Source organism: Poecilia reticulata, chromosome 14 (assembly GCF_904066995.2).
Source record: "Poecilia reticulata chromosome 14, P_reticulata-male-v2, whole genome shotgun sequence".
Lineage (NCBI taxonomy): Eukaryota > Metazoa > Chordata > Actinopteri > Cyprinodontiformes > Poeciliidae > Poecilia > Poecilia reticulata.
The window spans coordinates 11,195,298-11,211,259 of NC_088843.1; the positions used below are offsets into that span (position 1 = coordinate 11,195,298).

The 15,962-nt window shown below is 41.6% G+C and overlaps 1 protein-coding gene across 1 annotated transcript; it reads right to left on the reverse strand.

Annotated features, from left to right (window-relative positions):
* Nucleotides 1-1,209: 1,209 nt before the first annotated feature.
* On the reverse strand, nt 1,210-14,662 carry LOC103475786 (insulin receptor substrate 1-B). The gene is made up of 3 exons (XM_008427656.3): nt 13,766-14,662; nt 7,779-10,916; nt 1,210-5,181 (listed from the first exon to the last, which is right to left on the reverse strand). The coding sequence occupies exons 1-3, from the start codon at nt 14,112-14,114 to the stop codon at nt 5,174-5,176; spliced, it is 3,495 nt and encodes a 1,164-aa protein (XP_008425878.1). The 5' UTR covers nt 14,115-14,662; the 3' UTR covers nt 1,210-5,173.
* Between the last annotated feature and the right edge of the window lie 1,300 nt (nt 14,663-15,962).

A 15,962-nucleotide genomic window follows, 5' to 3' on the forward strand; every position in this document is an offset into this window, starting at 1 on the left:
CGGCTTACTGTGCATCAGTCTAGACTCATTTGACTCCATGTTGTTAATTTGCCATGAAAACAATAAAAGAATCACAGAACACTTTTTTTTTATATCACTTTGCCTTTTATCAAAAGAAAAAAAAACATTGTTGTTGTCTACATCACAGACAAAAATCATCAATATTCTGTTTGAAACAATTTTGCCATAAACAGAATGAACCCCATGCCGCCCCGTCCCCTCCCTTCCCTTGAAGCAAACTTCTTTATACACATTAAACTTTACATACCTATAGTTGCTGTTCATCTTTTACAATTACATCATTATCAAAGTAGGATCATTTGATTTTAAAATACATATGATGCTCTTTTACTGTAGTTATAGCAGGTATCCTGATTGTACATACAGTATCATTTCCCACATTTAGAGTCTGTGGAGCAGCTTGTGCACCGTGTTGCTGTGAAATAGCCAAAGGAAGCAGCCGTCTCTTATCTTCCAATGGTAGAAAAGAAATGAGAAATACAGCAGATATTGACATATTAAGCTGCAGTGGTTTTTGGTTATAAGGTTCTGCAGTCCTCTTATGCCTTTGCTCCCACTGAGCCAACATCAGACTCTCCAAGGGGCTTTACAGTAACACCAACTGTTGCGTCTGCTCTGCTTTGAGATTATAAAGTACAGTCAGAGAATCTCTCTAATCCCCAATTAGAATGGAAGCTAACACAAACAGATTAAAACGTCCCTTCGATAAGATAAACTACGAAAACAAAAGCTCCTGTATGGATTTGGTTAAGATTGTCAATGTTAAGCGTACACTGAGAGCGCAGAGACGATGTTAAAAATATAAAAATTGGAAGGAATCCTGAAGGAACCTCAATCGTGCCCAACGCTTGGTGCTTAATATGTCTGATTTGAGCCCAAAATATTATCTCTGGTGACAAAGAATGAGAAATATAATAATTGTAATAATCAAACTATGAAATAGCAGAAGCCATTTTTTTAAAAATTGTGATTTATTTAGAAAAAAACATAAAGTCATGCTTAATTTAGGTGTGTATGTGCAGAAGAAAATAAATGTGCTTTACTTTAACATAATTGTTTTTTTGTTTGTTTGTTTTTAAAGCAGGATTGGCAACCTTATTTTGAAAATCCAAATTAACTTGTTGCTGGTGGCTGGCTTGGCCAAACAGTAATTTGTATCCTTCTTCAGTTGTAGCATTAATTTAAAAAAAAAAGTACCTGTTAGTTTTACTGTGAAAGTCCAATTTTAACTACTGCATTCTTTTGGAAGCAATGCACACTGGTTGCCATGGTGATTCCCGCCTTTTCCTCACAATTCAATGCGATATCAGGCGCCAATAAGTACTAATAAAAAGCTAAATATTTTTAAGAAAGAGACGCAGTTTTTGAAATAAGCTTTAAACTGACTTGCCAACACTGGTGCTGAGTCCTTTGGATTGTAAAAACAAACAAACACATTTTTGAAAAATATATCTAAATGTGGGAAAAGCTACCAAATGTCAGAACTCCATCAAGAAAACCTTTAATTTGTTTTTACCCTGTGTGCACTCAGCCAGAGCCCTGGACTCAGAACAAGTTTGGTTCAACATTGCATTGCCCTATCAACAAAATACAGCAGATACTTTTTTTTCTTCCTTAAAGTATTTGCAACTAAAATGGTCTGCAGTTTCAGCAATGTCACATCAAGGCCAAATAAATGTTGCCACCTGTGGCTGTGGTTAAACACCCCCCAGTCAAAGTACTACCGTCAGAGAAACACAATGTGAGCTTTAAAAAGCAAAGAACATCTTGACTGATATCTGGATGTGTCAATTTCCTAAATTATACCAACAAATTATTCTAAACCTTTTATTAATTTTAGACTTATGTTGTTGTTGTTTTTTTCTTTTGGGTACTTTGGTTGGCTGCAGCAGGATTTATAAAAGAGGAGGTAATGAGTGTAAAGACTTGGTCCTACAGATGCTTATGGGTGGAGAAAAGAAGACAAAGTGACAGAGAAACAGAACTACTCCCAACTTCCGGGAGCTCAATCAACATCTGTGTCATCAAATCACTGAAAAGCATGTTCATACAGTTTTGACACAAACAAGCTCACAGCCACAAGCACGCTCCGTTTTTTTTAAAAAGCTCGTTAAGGGAGTGCTTTAAAAACGTAAAAGTTAATTCATTAATATCGTGTTCATTATTTACATACAAGATGGCAGCTTCTTCGTGACGTAGAAACCAGGAAAGTTAAGATGCAGTGCTTTGCAAAGGTATTCATCACTTCCACATTAGGATCTTATCTGACAAACCAACATGAATAGAGTATAACTATGGAGTATAGATGAGATGTTTCTCAAAAATGATTTACTAATAAAAAAAAAACTGAAAAGCGTAGGCCTAGATCCAATTGAGAATCTGTGATTTGAACGTTTACTGTTCCCAGATGCTTCACAAAGGCGAACGGCTACGTTGTTTGAGCAAAGCTGATTGACGTACCCCCAAAAGACCTTTCTTATCTGGATTTGTAAATATTTTTTTTCCAACTTTGCAACTGTGTGTTTTATAAAATCCCAATAAAACACAGTTTGAATTTTGTGATTGTAATGTTCAAAAGCAATGATAGTTTTGCAAGGTGCCGTGCATGACTGATGTATCGTATATGTTTGTTTTTTCAGCTGGGCGCATGAGAATGAAATAGAAAGTCGGGACCACTACAAAAAATATATGAGGAGAGGATTCTTTCTTGTGTTTCTAATTTTTGTCTTTTCTTTTGCGTTTCTTTTCTTCTTTTTTTTTGTTGTTTTTTTTTTTTTTAGTAAAACCACAGTTTGACAAAAACCAACCAAAAAAAATGTAAATAAAATAGCGAGAGGGGTGCATGTGCTTACATCGTGGCTTCAGTGTTAGGCACTGCAACAAAATCAAAACTGCTTCTTTTTTCATGTCTCTCATAAAACATTTTAAGGCAATCTAATCACTGTTGAATGGCAGCAGTTTTAAGTTTCTGGTCTGTCCTCCTTCCACAAATTTAAGTTTTGAAGAGAAATTTTATTGTTTTTTGTTTTTTTGTCCACCCCCCATTTTCACAACCCATTTTAAGATCACCTGTGTAAAAACAGCTACAATCAAAAATGAGGCACTTTATAAAAGAGTATATAGATATCTAGGCTATATAGTATTATTCATTATATGTATACTGTATATTTTATATACCATTGTAGTGTGTCACTTTATATTAAAATTGTGTTAACTGTTTCGGAAATGAGGAAAACTATAACCACAGTATGTACTATAGCTTCTGTCACTCTACTCTTATTACTATAGTATATACCATAGTGTAATATATAGTTGTAATAGAAAAGCTAAGATGCCAAAAAAAAAGCATTTATAATTTTTCTACTAAGTTTGTGTTACTTAAAAGTTCAAAATGATTTTAAGTCAACTTAAAAAAAACAACGTATATCTCTGTTTCTTTTCCTCTGGTGGTCTCTCTCCTGCTGAAGCGCTCGGCGATGTGACTCAGACATCATGTAATTGATTTGACAGTCATGTGTCAGCCTCGTCTGATACACTGTTATTAAGAGGAATCCGAAGGCGGACGAGGAGGGAATATTTGCAGCTCTCTGTCCGTGTCGACGTCGCAGACCGGCTGCGTCTGTTCAACTTCTATGCGTCTAACAATCGGGCAAATCTTTGAACACTTAAAAGTGGGACACGAAGAGCCTTGCTAGTTTTATGTTCAAGACTCTTTAGCACCCATCAGCCGGGACATTTCTCCAAATACAAGCAAAATAATTTTTCCAATTTGAATGGGGCTGGACTTGATTCGCATCACAGCAATGGGGGTTGATGGGTAAATGGTGGAAAAGCGTCCTTCACTTTAACTGGCATCTCTGTAAAGACATGCAAAAAGCCTTAAAGTTAAGTCCTATTTTATTTTTTATCTAATTTAAATCTCTTTATCTTTTCAAGGTGATTAGAGTATTGAGAATCCTTTCATTTGTAATGCGTGACTTGCGGCTTCCTTGGGAAAACTTTTATGTGACGCAGAGGCACATTGCTCTTTTCCTTTCTTCAAAGTGGGAAAGACAAGAGAACATGCCACTCAAGAAAAAACATCAACCCCACAAGTTAGGAAATGACTGCAAAAATTTAAGAGAAAGGGAACAAACAAGGCTGGTCGAGGCAAACAAGGCAACTTATAATTTAAAAACTCCAACAAAGAGTTTGTCAGATTTGTATTACAGCCATTAGAAACTAGATACATGCCAACATTGTTTTGGGCAGCTTGCACTGAAAAGTCCCTTTTAGTCTTAGAATCATCTTATGTGAAATGTTGCTGCTGCAATAAAAGACTAATTTATTTGAAGGATTTTTACACATCCTCACCAGGAGAGCAAATAAATGTGAAGGGCTCTGTAGTGAGTCTTTACATTTCAAAGCATTTGACCAGTATTTGAAGCACCTCAGTAACACAAGAGCAGTAGTCTAGAAGTATAAAAGCTTTTTTTGGGGGGGCAACTTTACAGTAGATAATAATTTAAAACTGTTTACAGTGAGATGGTGTGAATGTTTAAGAAACGTGTGTCCAGTAGTTATCTTCTTATTTGCTTGAACCTAAGGGACACTTGTTGATCATTTAAACTAGGTGTGCAAAGAAGAAGAAGGATGTAACACTGCAGTGAAATTAAATAATCTCACTAATTAGCATATAATTACTTTCCAGTCTTGTGGCACAAAACTTCAACCAACTGGTTCGCTCAAAAATGACAGATGGAGATTTTGCCAATTATAAAATTCATTTAAACTTACATCTACACACAATAAAGCATTTTGGAACAATTATGATTTCGAATAAAGTACAAAAAAATGGCAACCATATTTTGTAGCCTGTCACCTGTGAGCTTCTCTGTACCTAGTTAAAGAAAAAGATCAAGTGTCTCCTTAGTTCAAGCAACGTAACGTCTTTTCCTTACGCTTTGATTGTGTGTTGAGTTTGTAAGGCTGTGTGTGTGTAAGTGCGCGTTTGCGTGTGCGTGCGTGTGTGTGTGTTTGGCACACATTTGGTTGACAGAAAACAGCAAACAGGAAGGGATCAGATTTCCATAGTTTCAGCGATCCGACTCCGGCGTACAGTTCTGTTGTGGCAACACACGGCGAGCCGTCGCATCAAAGACAACGACGGAGATCAACAGTCTGGAATGAAAGAATCAAAAGAAGGCAGAGATGTTCAAGGATAGATTTCAGACACAAGGAATTTTTTTTATCTTCATGCGGTAAAAAGCGTAAATCTTTTTTCACCCCACCCCCCCGGCACATCTAACGTAGACTTTCTCAGCACAGAATGTTACAGCCGATAAAGCGGTTCTGTCTAGATTATGCATTCGCCCAGGCATATTGCTTTTGTTTAATCTAGAAGTCCTGCTGGCAGCTTGAGTAAATATCACATGACGCTTGATATCTTTGTTGAAGGATTTTCTGATCGGTCTCATGGCCGTTGTTGCAGATATCAATATTGTGTGTGCTTGTGACAGCTTTATCACTTCCACAGATTGTTTCTTCTTTTTTTTTTATAACCACCTGAACAGCACAAAGTGTTCACTCATCTAATCTGATCATTTGAATATAATAAAGTGGAGGTACCTACAATTCTCATCACAGGTCTAAATGTTTGGCTTTAGATGATTTATTTGAACCAAGGTTTTCAAGTCTGGACTGTTAACTCAATGATTTAAATAAAATTTAAAAAAAAACAAGACAGAAACAAGACAGAACTCATTATGGATTTTCTGTAATCCACAGAGTCATAAAGACTCAAATATACATACACACATCCCCACAGAGTTTTGTTGATTTTGCTGTAGTGTCTGTTAACAAGCTGCAGAGCACCAATGTGGTTTTTGTAGCCAGCAACACACTTCTGGATTAAATTTTCTATGCAGAACTTGTAGAACTAATTTAAAATTCCCAACACGGATCTAGCTTTAAAGAAAATATTTTCAATAAGGTTGATATTAGTGGTAAGTTCAATCAACAGTTGTGTCAACATTGAATAAGTTTTCCTCCTCATGTAGTCGACCAGTACTGGTAAACTAGACCATCAGGAAGAATCTAAGACCACCATGGTTGGCTTTTGGCTCAATATTCTCAAATGTTAATATCTAACCCTGACTTATCTAGACATACTTCTTCTCAATGAAATAAAATTTCTTCATTTTTGATAGCAAAACACGTCTCCGAATGGCATTGGGCTCCAGCCTCAGATTTTTGGAGAGCTTGGTGCCAATAGTTTTGGAGGAGGACTTTCTCTAAGTTGGCTGGTTTTGTCTCCGTTTCGATGTTAAATTTACTTCAACGTGGAAAGTGATGTTGGTGTTCCAGCATTTACAAATAGGTGCTTGAAGTGACCCCAAACACAACCTGTTGAAAATGTACAGATTATGCATAAAAGTCAGATCCATGCCAGAGAAACCAACCAATTTAAATAAATTATACCAATTCTGCTAAGAAGAGTGGTCAAAACCCCTGCCAGAATTTGTCAGAAGCTCTTTTATGGTTAAAAAAAATATTTGACGTCAAGGTACAACTTTCTATGACCAAATACAGGAATAGGTCTGAGCCTGTATGTATAGTTTTGACCCTGTCTGAATGACAGAAAATTCATAATCAATTCAAACTTGTGCACTCAAATCTTATTAAAATCATTGAAGCCGTATTTTGTACAATCTTTCGCTGTAGAAAGAAAATCAAACCAACAAATAAACAGTTAAAAAAACCAAAATCAATATAAAAATCATGGCAGGGATGAGTGCATGCCAACTTCTGACTGGACATGGAGTAAGCCAGGTTCTTTCTGGGTTTATAATGAAACACTGCTCTGAGGTACAGTTTATCAGAAAACAGTTACAGTTGATGAAACCAGGATAAATGGGCTTATAGAGATTTGCATTACCGAAAGGCATGATCAGTCATTAACTGCAGCATAAATAATTACTCATGGACAGAGTATTCCCAGAGCCTAGATTTCAATTATGTAAATGCTAAATAAATAGCTGCACATATAGAATATGATTGCCCATAGAAGAATTGACTTTGATCAAATTTCTCTGCTCATATTGATATTAAACATGAAATGTTAACTTGAAAATAGAGCACATATTTTTGACAATCTGCACATCAATTTATTTAAAAGAAAAAAGAAGTGAACCTTAAACAGTGATAAACCGATCTTAGGAATACAACATGAAACTTAACGCTGCCATCAGAAATGCAGCAGCCATCAACTCGCCCACGTATAAACATATAAACACCTGGCCCGCGTTTTGTCCCCTGTGCCTCCATTCATGTGAAATGGCTCATTACCAGCAGACAAATCAATTGGCCCTGCTCTCTGAACACCCACTTGTGATAATAAGAGACTCTACAGACAGCCCACAGACTGGAAGCGCAGCGCTGCCCACCAGCTTGAAGCCATGGAAAACATCAGTGCAAGATGAAAGCAGCAGTGACTAAGATCCAGACAAGGATTTTATCAGATGACTATTAACATCATGTCAAAGCATGTATCCAATCTGATTAGTGTTAAATGTTTTTTTCTCCTTTTAGCTATACTGAAATGTTTACATCATCATCAGGGCTTTTTTTTTTCATAACTGTTTGGACTGCAGCTGCTTATAAAGCCATTGTGAATGCCACTCAATGTTCTGAATGTCTGCAATTGTCAATTTGTCATTTTACAATTCATAATGAATATTTTTTAGAATATTCTTGGTCTGGGGACTCACAGCACTCACCTTGCCCCTCCTTCCTACTGCTCTGGTTCATTCGTAGTTCCTCCGATTTGTAGAAATCAATACTGGCGTAAGTGTTGAGGGAAGAGCCGGCACTGGTACTCGCTCCGACGTTGTAGACAGGAGAGGTGCGCTCTGCTCCAGCTTGAGGGCTCTCCTTCATGGCTAAGTCAAGGTCTATGTAGTTAAGGCCTTGTTCAGTGGATGTGGTGGAGGCTTGGGGTGGAGGCGTGGCAGACAAACCAGCAGTCTGGCCATTCTCCCACAGTGAGCAGTCCAAACCCTGCCGATGACTCGCTGCCTGGCTGCCCTCGGGGAAGAGGGAGGTAGAAGAAGATGCGTATGGTGGCAAAGATGGCGGTGAGCTAAACGTCTCTGACCGGTGGCTCAGGTGTCCCTGTTGATCACCTCGGACCAGTCTGCCGCTCTTATCAGGCGACTGGAAGGACTTGACCGGGGAAGAACCCAAACTTGCCTCCTGCTCTCTAGATAGTGCTTGACCAGAGTGGATGGCAGGTCTTGCTAAGTTGCTCGAATTGGAAATTTTGCTGTCCATGAATGGAACGTCCGTCGGCCCTGTTGCCATCTTTATTTTTGTTCTGTACCCTGCGCTGCACTCTGCTACCAGTGGAGAGGGCGAGCTGTGTTCATGCCGGGCCTTGGGGGAAGCTGTCGGTGGGTCCTGCAGGGTGCTGAATGTGGACCTAACATGAGTCAGGGGTGTGGAGGATTTCCCTAAATCCATGTTGACATACTCAGCGCAGGTGGAGAGTGGTGCCGAGAAGCTGCGGGGAAGGTTAGCAGGGTTATCATGACAGAGGAGCGGCTGGTTTATGGGCCGAAGAGTTCCATGGATTATAGGCGGTCTGTGACGAGACCCTCCACTTCGTTCTTTATCGGATGCACCATCTTCCTTAAAGACAATACTTACATAGTCCCCAACATTCTGGGATCCCAATGGTGGTAGATTCTCCTTAACCCTTGGCAAGGTGTTCGCTTTAGCAATGTCTGAAGATACGCTCAAAGGACGCCCCCTCCTCTGTTGCTTTGGGCTTTTACTACTGGATGCGCGCTTTTGGTGGTGACGTCCATCCTTTGTGGATGTTCCTGCACTTTTGTATTCCGCCCCAGTTCTTAATAAACTTAGCCCCCGCCCACCAGATGTTGACTTATCTTCAAGGCTTTCACTGCTAGCAGAGCTGGAGGAGAAAGAAGAGGAAGACATGGAGAGCTGGCAGCCTCCTGCAGAGCCCACTGCAATTTTGTTTCTTTTGCTGTACCCTGTTCTCCCTCCCCTACCAGCACTTTCATGCCCACTGCTGTCTTTCTTTTCTTCCCCCTTGTTCAAGTCCTCCTCAAAGCGACTATACAGGGTATGCTGATAGGCTCGTGGCAGGGAGAAGTATGAATTGAACATTTTTGGTTGCAGCTGGTGCTGCTCAGGGTGTGAAGGCGGTGTGCTGCAGGCAGAGCGACTGCTGACAGGGGAAATGTTCATGTAGTCACTGGCTGCCCGGCTCTCCATGCTGGCTCTGCTCTCCCATATGCCCAGTCCGTGCAGGTCTGTGGAGCTGCTGCTGTTAGGAGACATGACCATGTAGCCCTCTGAGGTGGGTTGGCGGATGTGCTGAGGAGGGGACACGCTGTTGTTGGGGGTCATGGCCATGTACTCGTCATCTGCCCCAGGTTTAGCACTGGCGTCGTACATACCCATTGAAAGAGATAGTGAAACAGGTGGAGATGTCACCCCAGGTAACATTGACATGTAGCCACTGTCTACAGCTGCTCCTCTGTCCCCATGTCCCCTGCTTTTGTCAGCCTTCTTCCTGTTCTTCCCTACTGCGTCAAGCTGCCCACCCTGTACTGCTGGATTCCCTGAGCCTTGATGCAGATCCGCCCTCTCTCTATTAGCACTCTGTGACATGATGGCATACTCTTCCTCATCGTCATCATCTTCATCTTTTCTGTGCGGGGTTAGTCTTTCATGGGATGCCAAAGGCAGGGACGCCCTCTTGCTCAGCAGCCTTCGCTCGGCCTCAGACTCTCGACTTGATGAGCGTCGCAGAATCCGTCTACCTTTTGGATGATGATGGGAACCAAGCAGACCCTCTCGTTGTCCCATTACTATATAGCTGGAGGAGCCCTCTCCATGTGCATGATGTCCTGATAGACTTGGTATGAGCAGAGAGTGTTCACCAGGACTGGAGCCATACTCATCCGAGGACCCGTAGTCACTCGGTGAACCTGAAACAGAAACTCTTTGAGAAACGCGAGCGTAGGAGCAAATCGACATGCCTCCCACTACGGACCCAACCAGGCCACACTCTGACCCGTGACCTGAACTGGAGGATAGGCTTGGTGCGGGAGAGGGAGCAGGGTTAGGTGTGTAACGTGCAAGGCTTAAGGTAATCTTAGCAGGTGTTGGAGCCCTTGTGGGTTTGGGCCTAAGCGTTGGAGTAGTAGAGCAGGATCCATTCAGGCTCGGGCTGGAACTGGCCCACGTCCCTCTGGCACTCGCTCCTCCCTCCTCCGACCTGGCTCCGATGCTGGCTGTTCGTGCCCTTGGAAAACCATGACGTGACGTGGGTGATGTGCTTGTGCTGCTGCCACCTGTTCCTGGGGTCTCAGTGCGTGCTCGTCTGGAGAAGCCCACCTGGCTTGGTGGCAGGTTTGGGTGATGACGCCGACTCGGGACACTAATGGGGTTTGAAGCAGTGCCGCCACCACAGGAAGTTCCCACAGACTGAGACTTGCTGCGCTGACGGAACTCCTCACTCAGGGCTTTCATCGCCTCCAGCAGAGTCTCGTGCATGTTTTGAGCCACAACGGAGTCGTCCACTTGCATCCAGAACTCTCCAGGGCCTGTGATGGCTGAGCGTCCCACCTCGATGAAGAAGAAGTTCTCTGAATGGCCACACCTGCGGACATTCATCAGCTGCAACACCACAGCGGCCACATCCGAGTTGAGTTTGACAAAGTTGACTGTCTTATCAGTTAGGCACAGCCGATAGATGCCCACCAAGTTCCTGGCATGTCCAAGACCTTTAGGCCAAACCTTGACTTGCCATACCTCCTTAAAAGTTGGGATGGGAGATGGAGAGCTACACTCTCCACTGCTGCCATAGTCTTCTGGAGTTTTACCTGGGAAGAAACAGAGCAAAATACTCATATTAATCGATTACACCTCTAAATGTGAAAAAAACAACAACAAAACACTGAATTTGATTATTTATTGTCTGTCATAATATAAAAAAAATGTATCTGCCTAGCAGCTCTGCTCTAGCCAATTAATCTGCATCACTTTAAGCTCCAGCAAATAATAATATTTTATGTCCTAAGGGGCTTAGAATAAATTAGCTAAAAAGTAATACCACAGTGGTACCGGTGATTGTTATTTTTCAAGGTAAATGCAGATATGTAGTCGAAAACAGTAAACTAAGAATTAGATCAAACTTAATTTTCACTGAATTAGGTGGTAGTTTTGGACATGAGTGAAATGGTTCACCACCCAGGGCAGTACAGTTCAAAACCAAACTGTTTTTTGTCACATAGTTTCTGTTGATTATCTGTATGTCCAGTGAAATGGGATGTGACACCATACAATGTAAGCACTTAAACAAAATTTACAACGCAAAGCTAGCGACACTAAAGTTGGCATGAAATTCACAGGTTTTGATCTAGTGAAAAATTTAACACGTTTTCTATGGGATTAAATAAATCATTCTGATTCACATTTATTAAAGCACAATTTGTGATTTATCTTCCTTCATCCCCTGAGAGCCACACACAGAAAAACTGTGTTGTGGTGGGTAGGAGAGCCCAGAAGGTTGGCTAGTCACGTTGACAACTCAGCATTTCAACTGTGAGGAGTTTATCTGTTATTTTTTCCTATACTTCAGTGGTTCAACTTGACTTTTTGAAGACAAAAGTCTTCAAAACACACACAGACTTTTTGAAGACAAAAGTCTTCAAAAAGTCAGTAAAAATACTGTTACTTGAAAAAGTACAAAATTAGTAAGGTGTTATTTCCATTTAAAGGTTTTAGAAACACTGAAATAAACGTTGGCCAGAAGTTCTTACAGCTTTTTAAACAAGTAGCATCTCACTAAACTCCATGTTTGTCCATCATACCGTCATGCCGTTTTGAAATAGTATTACAATATTGAGTTGGATGTTTTTTCCCCATTTTTTTCTGTTTTCTTACAAACATGTTGTCATCTAAGCTCCGGGTTGGAAGCAAGACTATCCAAAATTCAAATGTAAAAATAAACAGGATGCTCCTCCAATGTATAACAGAGAAACATAGCGATTTTTCGCCAATCTCAACCTCAAAGTCCAATATTAAAAAGTGCTAATCAAGACTGTGAAAAGGTGTAAAATTTTTTTAAAAAGAACCAGTTGAAAAATATCTAAGGTGAAAATATTTCTAGTATACGAGAAAGTCGTGCCACTGTTACGACAATTGCTACTGAGGACCCAAATAAATAAAGCAGACAAAACCACTGCTGCACTAGTTCTGAATCTGAATAAAAAAGTAGGTGCATGACAAGTATTTAAAAATTGAAAATGAAATGTGTTAGAGATTGGCATCATGGGTGCTTGCTTTCATGTTAATATGGACCAAACTCTATGTGGACAACTTCCTTTTAAATACAGATAAGCCCAACATTATTCAAACGCCTTTTTAGATTTTGGCTTAAGTTAATTTTTCAGTACCACATTTTCCAGCCTGAAAGTAATTTTAAGTGACAGAGAAACCATGGAGAGTGAATAATAATCACCAATCATCACCAAAGATAAATACCAGAAAAGAAAAAAAAAGTTAAGTAATTATAAACATGGTTTGATGGCTGCAATTCCGATAAATATTTTATTTATTAACTGATTACAGAGAAGTGGACTATATACTATTTTCGAATAGGAAAATGTAAACAAGACATTCATGCATAGATATATTTGCACATACACACACATACGCACGCACACACACACGCACACCCCCCCCCACACACACACACACACACACACACCACGGCTCTATTGATGCTGTCCCTGGCAACAAGATGTGGTCTACGCACTACGCTCTGAGCGCGTATCTGCTCAGGCTTCCACAACAACACGTCGGAGAGGGGCAAGCCCATCAGTCTACACTGACTGACTGAAACGCATGAAATGCAAAGGGGAGGAGGGCGGGTGGTGGTGGTGGTCTGCTCCCATCATAAGAATAACGACGTAAACACGAGAGTAGCCAACAGAAACATCATTTCCAGTCAGATTCCGTCCCAATCCTGCCTTCACCGCGCCGCGCCGCACAGCGCGAATGTAGGTTAGGCGAACGGCATGTCAGAGCTGTGCAGAAAAACAAAAACACAGGCTGCAGCGGAGTGCACCGCGATAGGCTACTACTATATGATGCATCCCTTGGATGGTTGCTATATGCCCACTGCGTCATGCAAAACACACCATCGTGCGAATGCGGGCTGCATTTTAGTCATAAGAGGCAGCGGTTTCCCCCTCGCTGTACGCACGAACAATTAAATATGCATCACATTATTATTATTATTTTATTTTATTTTTTATTTTTTGCCGACTGGAATTGATCCTCTATGTTGAAGCTTGGTGAGATCGCCGCACAAACACATAACGCATGCCGCCCGTTGCGTGATGGTCTACCCCGCTCAGTCAGATGAACCACCTCCTGTCTTCAAAAACAGTCTGATTCACGGAATACAATGAGATTTACAAATAAATAAAACAAACGACTAAACCACACCTGCAGTAAATAAATAAATAAAATAAAATAAAATAAAACAAAATAAAATTGAACATATTCTAACAATACAAGCTGGGTTGTGCTCTTTTTTTTTCTTTTTTTTTAACAATCTGGAATGGGCGAGACAGATATATGGAGATCAACCAGCCTATAGGGCAGGACAGGCCTGATGGAGAAACAGACAGTGGGAATCACAGCCCCACGCTTCATGTCTTACAGTTGCACTGAAGATCCAGCATGGCTTGGTACCACTCATTCTGGACCTCCTCGCTGTCCGCAGCAATGGCAAAGCTCTCGCTGCGGGTGTAGAGCACGATCATGTGCTTGTTCTTGGAATCCGCCCGCTTGTTGATGTTGAAGCAGGTCTCCAGGTTCAGGACCTTCTTGGGCACAGGTGATTTACTGCGGAATTTCTTTTCGTTCTCATAGTACTCAAGACGAGCGGGACCATGCTCCGAGGCCGCCCTCAGCACGAAGAACCGCCGGTGCATCGATTTGTGCTTGCGGAGGTAGCCGCTTTTCTGCACATCTTCATAGTTCTGCGGCTCGACCGCTTGGCTCTCCATGACCAGAGCAGCGCGATGAAAGCCCGGTTACGCCGTAAGAATCTCAGGGAAAAAGCTGCAGTCCATGTGTTCTCCTCATTTGTCCTGCTGCGGCTACATCCCCCTCATCTTCTCCGCGCGCACGCTGAAAATATCAAGCATGTGTGCGGGGGATCATCAGGACGGGGGGGGAATCAGCCGAAGCATGTTTTTGTATCTGGCATCAGCTGCAAGGGGAGCAAATGAGGGATGAGGAGGGAGGAGAGGGGTGGGGGGGGGAGGATCCGTGCACCGAGCGTGCACAGCGAGCGCCGCCGCTCGTCCTGCAGCCCAGCCCAGTCCTCAAGTCCGAGCCCGGTGCAGTTCAGCTGCTTGAGGACGTCTCCTCCACCTGTCTGAGGATGCCCAGAGCCTGTGGAGACCCCCCCTCCCCTTCCCACAAACACACCGTCAATGCAGACGGAGTGCAAAACAAACAGGTTCCGTTATGAGCTTTCAAAATAAAGTCGCTGTCTGTTTCCCCAATTCAAACTTTTGAAAATTAATACATGTTCAATTGTGGTTCTGTTGTGGACGATGTAAATGAAGTGCAGTTTATCTTGCCCAAGGAAGGATTTATGAGAATGGGGGGGGGACCAGGGCTTTAGTCAGTTCTGTTGTCTACACCCACACTACTTTCTTTCACATGTGTGGACATGTGAAGGAACATCCATCCATCCATCCATCCATCCATTTTCTTTGCACACTTGTCCCTTTGTGGGTTCAGGAGGGGTGCTGGTGCCTATCTCCAGCTAACGCTCCGGGTGAGAGGCGGGGTTCACCCTGGACAGGTCACCAGTCTGTCGCAGGGCAACACAGAGACACACAGGACAAACAACCATGCACACACACACTCACACCTAGGGGCAATTTGGAGAGGCCAGTTAACCTGACAGTCATGTTTTTGGACTGTGGGAGGAAACCAGAGTACCCAGAGAAAACCAACGCATGCACAGGGAGAACATGCAAACTTTATGCAGAAAGACCGGGGCCGGGAATCGAACCCAGAACCTTCTTGCTGCAAGGAAACAGCTCTACCAACTGTGCCACTGTGCAGCCCATGTGAAGGAACAATAAAAGATAAAAATGAGTCTACATCAGCCGCATTCAGAGGGCCACAATGGCCCATATTTCTCACTTTGTACACCCCTACAGTAAATGTGCCTCACACTGTTTTCTAAGGAGTGACCGGAACTGCTAACAACCTTAGCATGGCACACCGAAATCCCCAACAGACCAAAAACAGAATTTTATGTTTTATTATCTCTGTCATATTATGGTGGGAGACAAAAAATGTAAAAAAAAAAAAAAAAAAAACATGTCAAATAAGGTATATTCAATTCAGTTTATTTATGTAGCACCAATTCAAATCAGAAAAAAGAAAAATAGGCAATTCAGTCAAATTCATCTTCATCTTCATCTGGGAGAGAAAACACGTCTGCAGATGAGCTCTGAGCTAAATTAAAAGGTTGTATGTTGACAGAGATCACAGTTGTTTTCAGCAAAGCTAAGCCAAATCCAAGAGCCTTAACAGAATCTTTAGAGTTTTATTGATCTATAATGTTATGGTACAACTTACAAAAAAAATGTGACTTGATATGGTAAAACAAGAAGTTTTTCACTGTCAATGATTTTAGGAAACTGTTTGATAAATTGTAACATATAGAAGTGATCCTTGTGAGTGGAGCTAAATGTCCTCAAAATTGGATGCTATGAAGGACAAAAAGGGAAAACATATTTAAGAAAACAAATAAAGTGTGTCATTTATTTACCTCTTTGTTTCATGCATTTAAGAAAATAAGGCATAAAAAGACTGTGTGGGCAGGCCAC

Bases quoted from the DNA above. Each gene is read 5' to 3' on its own strand.
- LOC103475786 (XM_008427656.3), bottom strand. From the start codon at position 14,114: ATGGAGAGCCAAGCGGTCGAGCCGCAGAACTATGAAGATGTGCAGAAA. The intron at 10,917-13,765 runs GTAAGACATGAA...GTTTCTTCCCAG, and splicing joins GCTGGATCTTCAGTGCAACT to GTAAAACTCCAGAAGACTAT.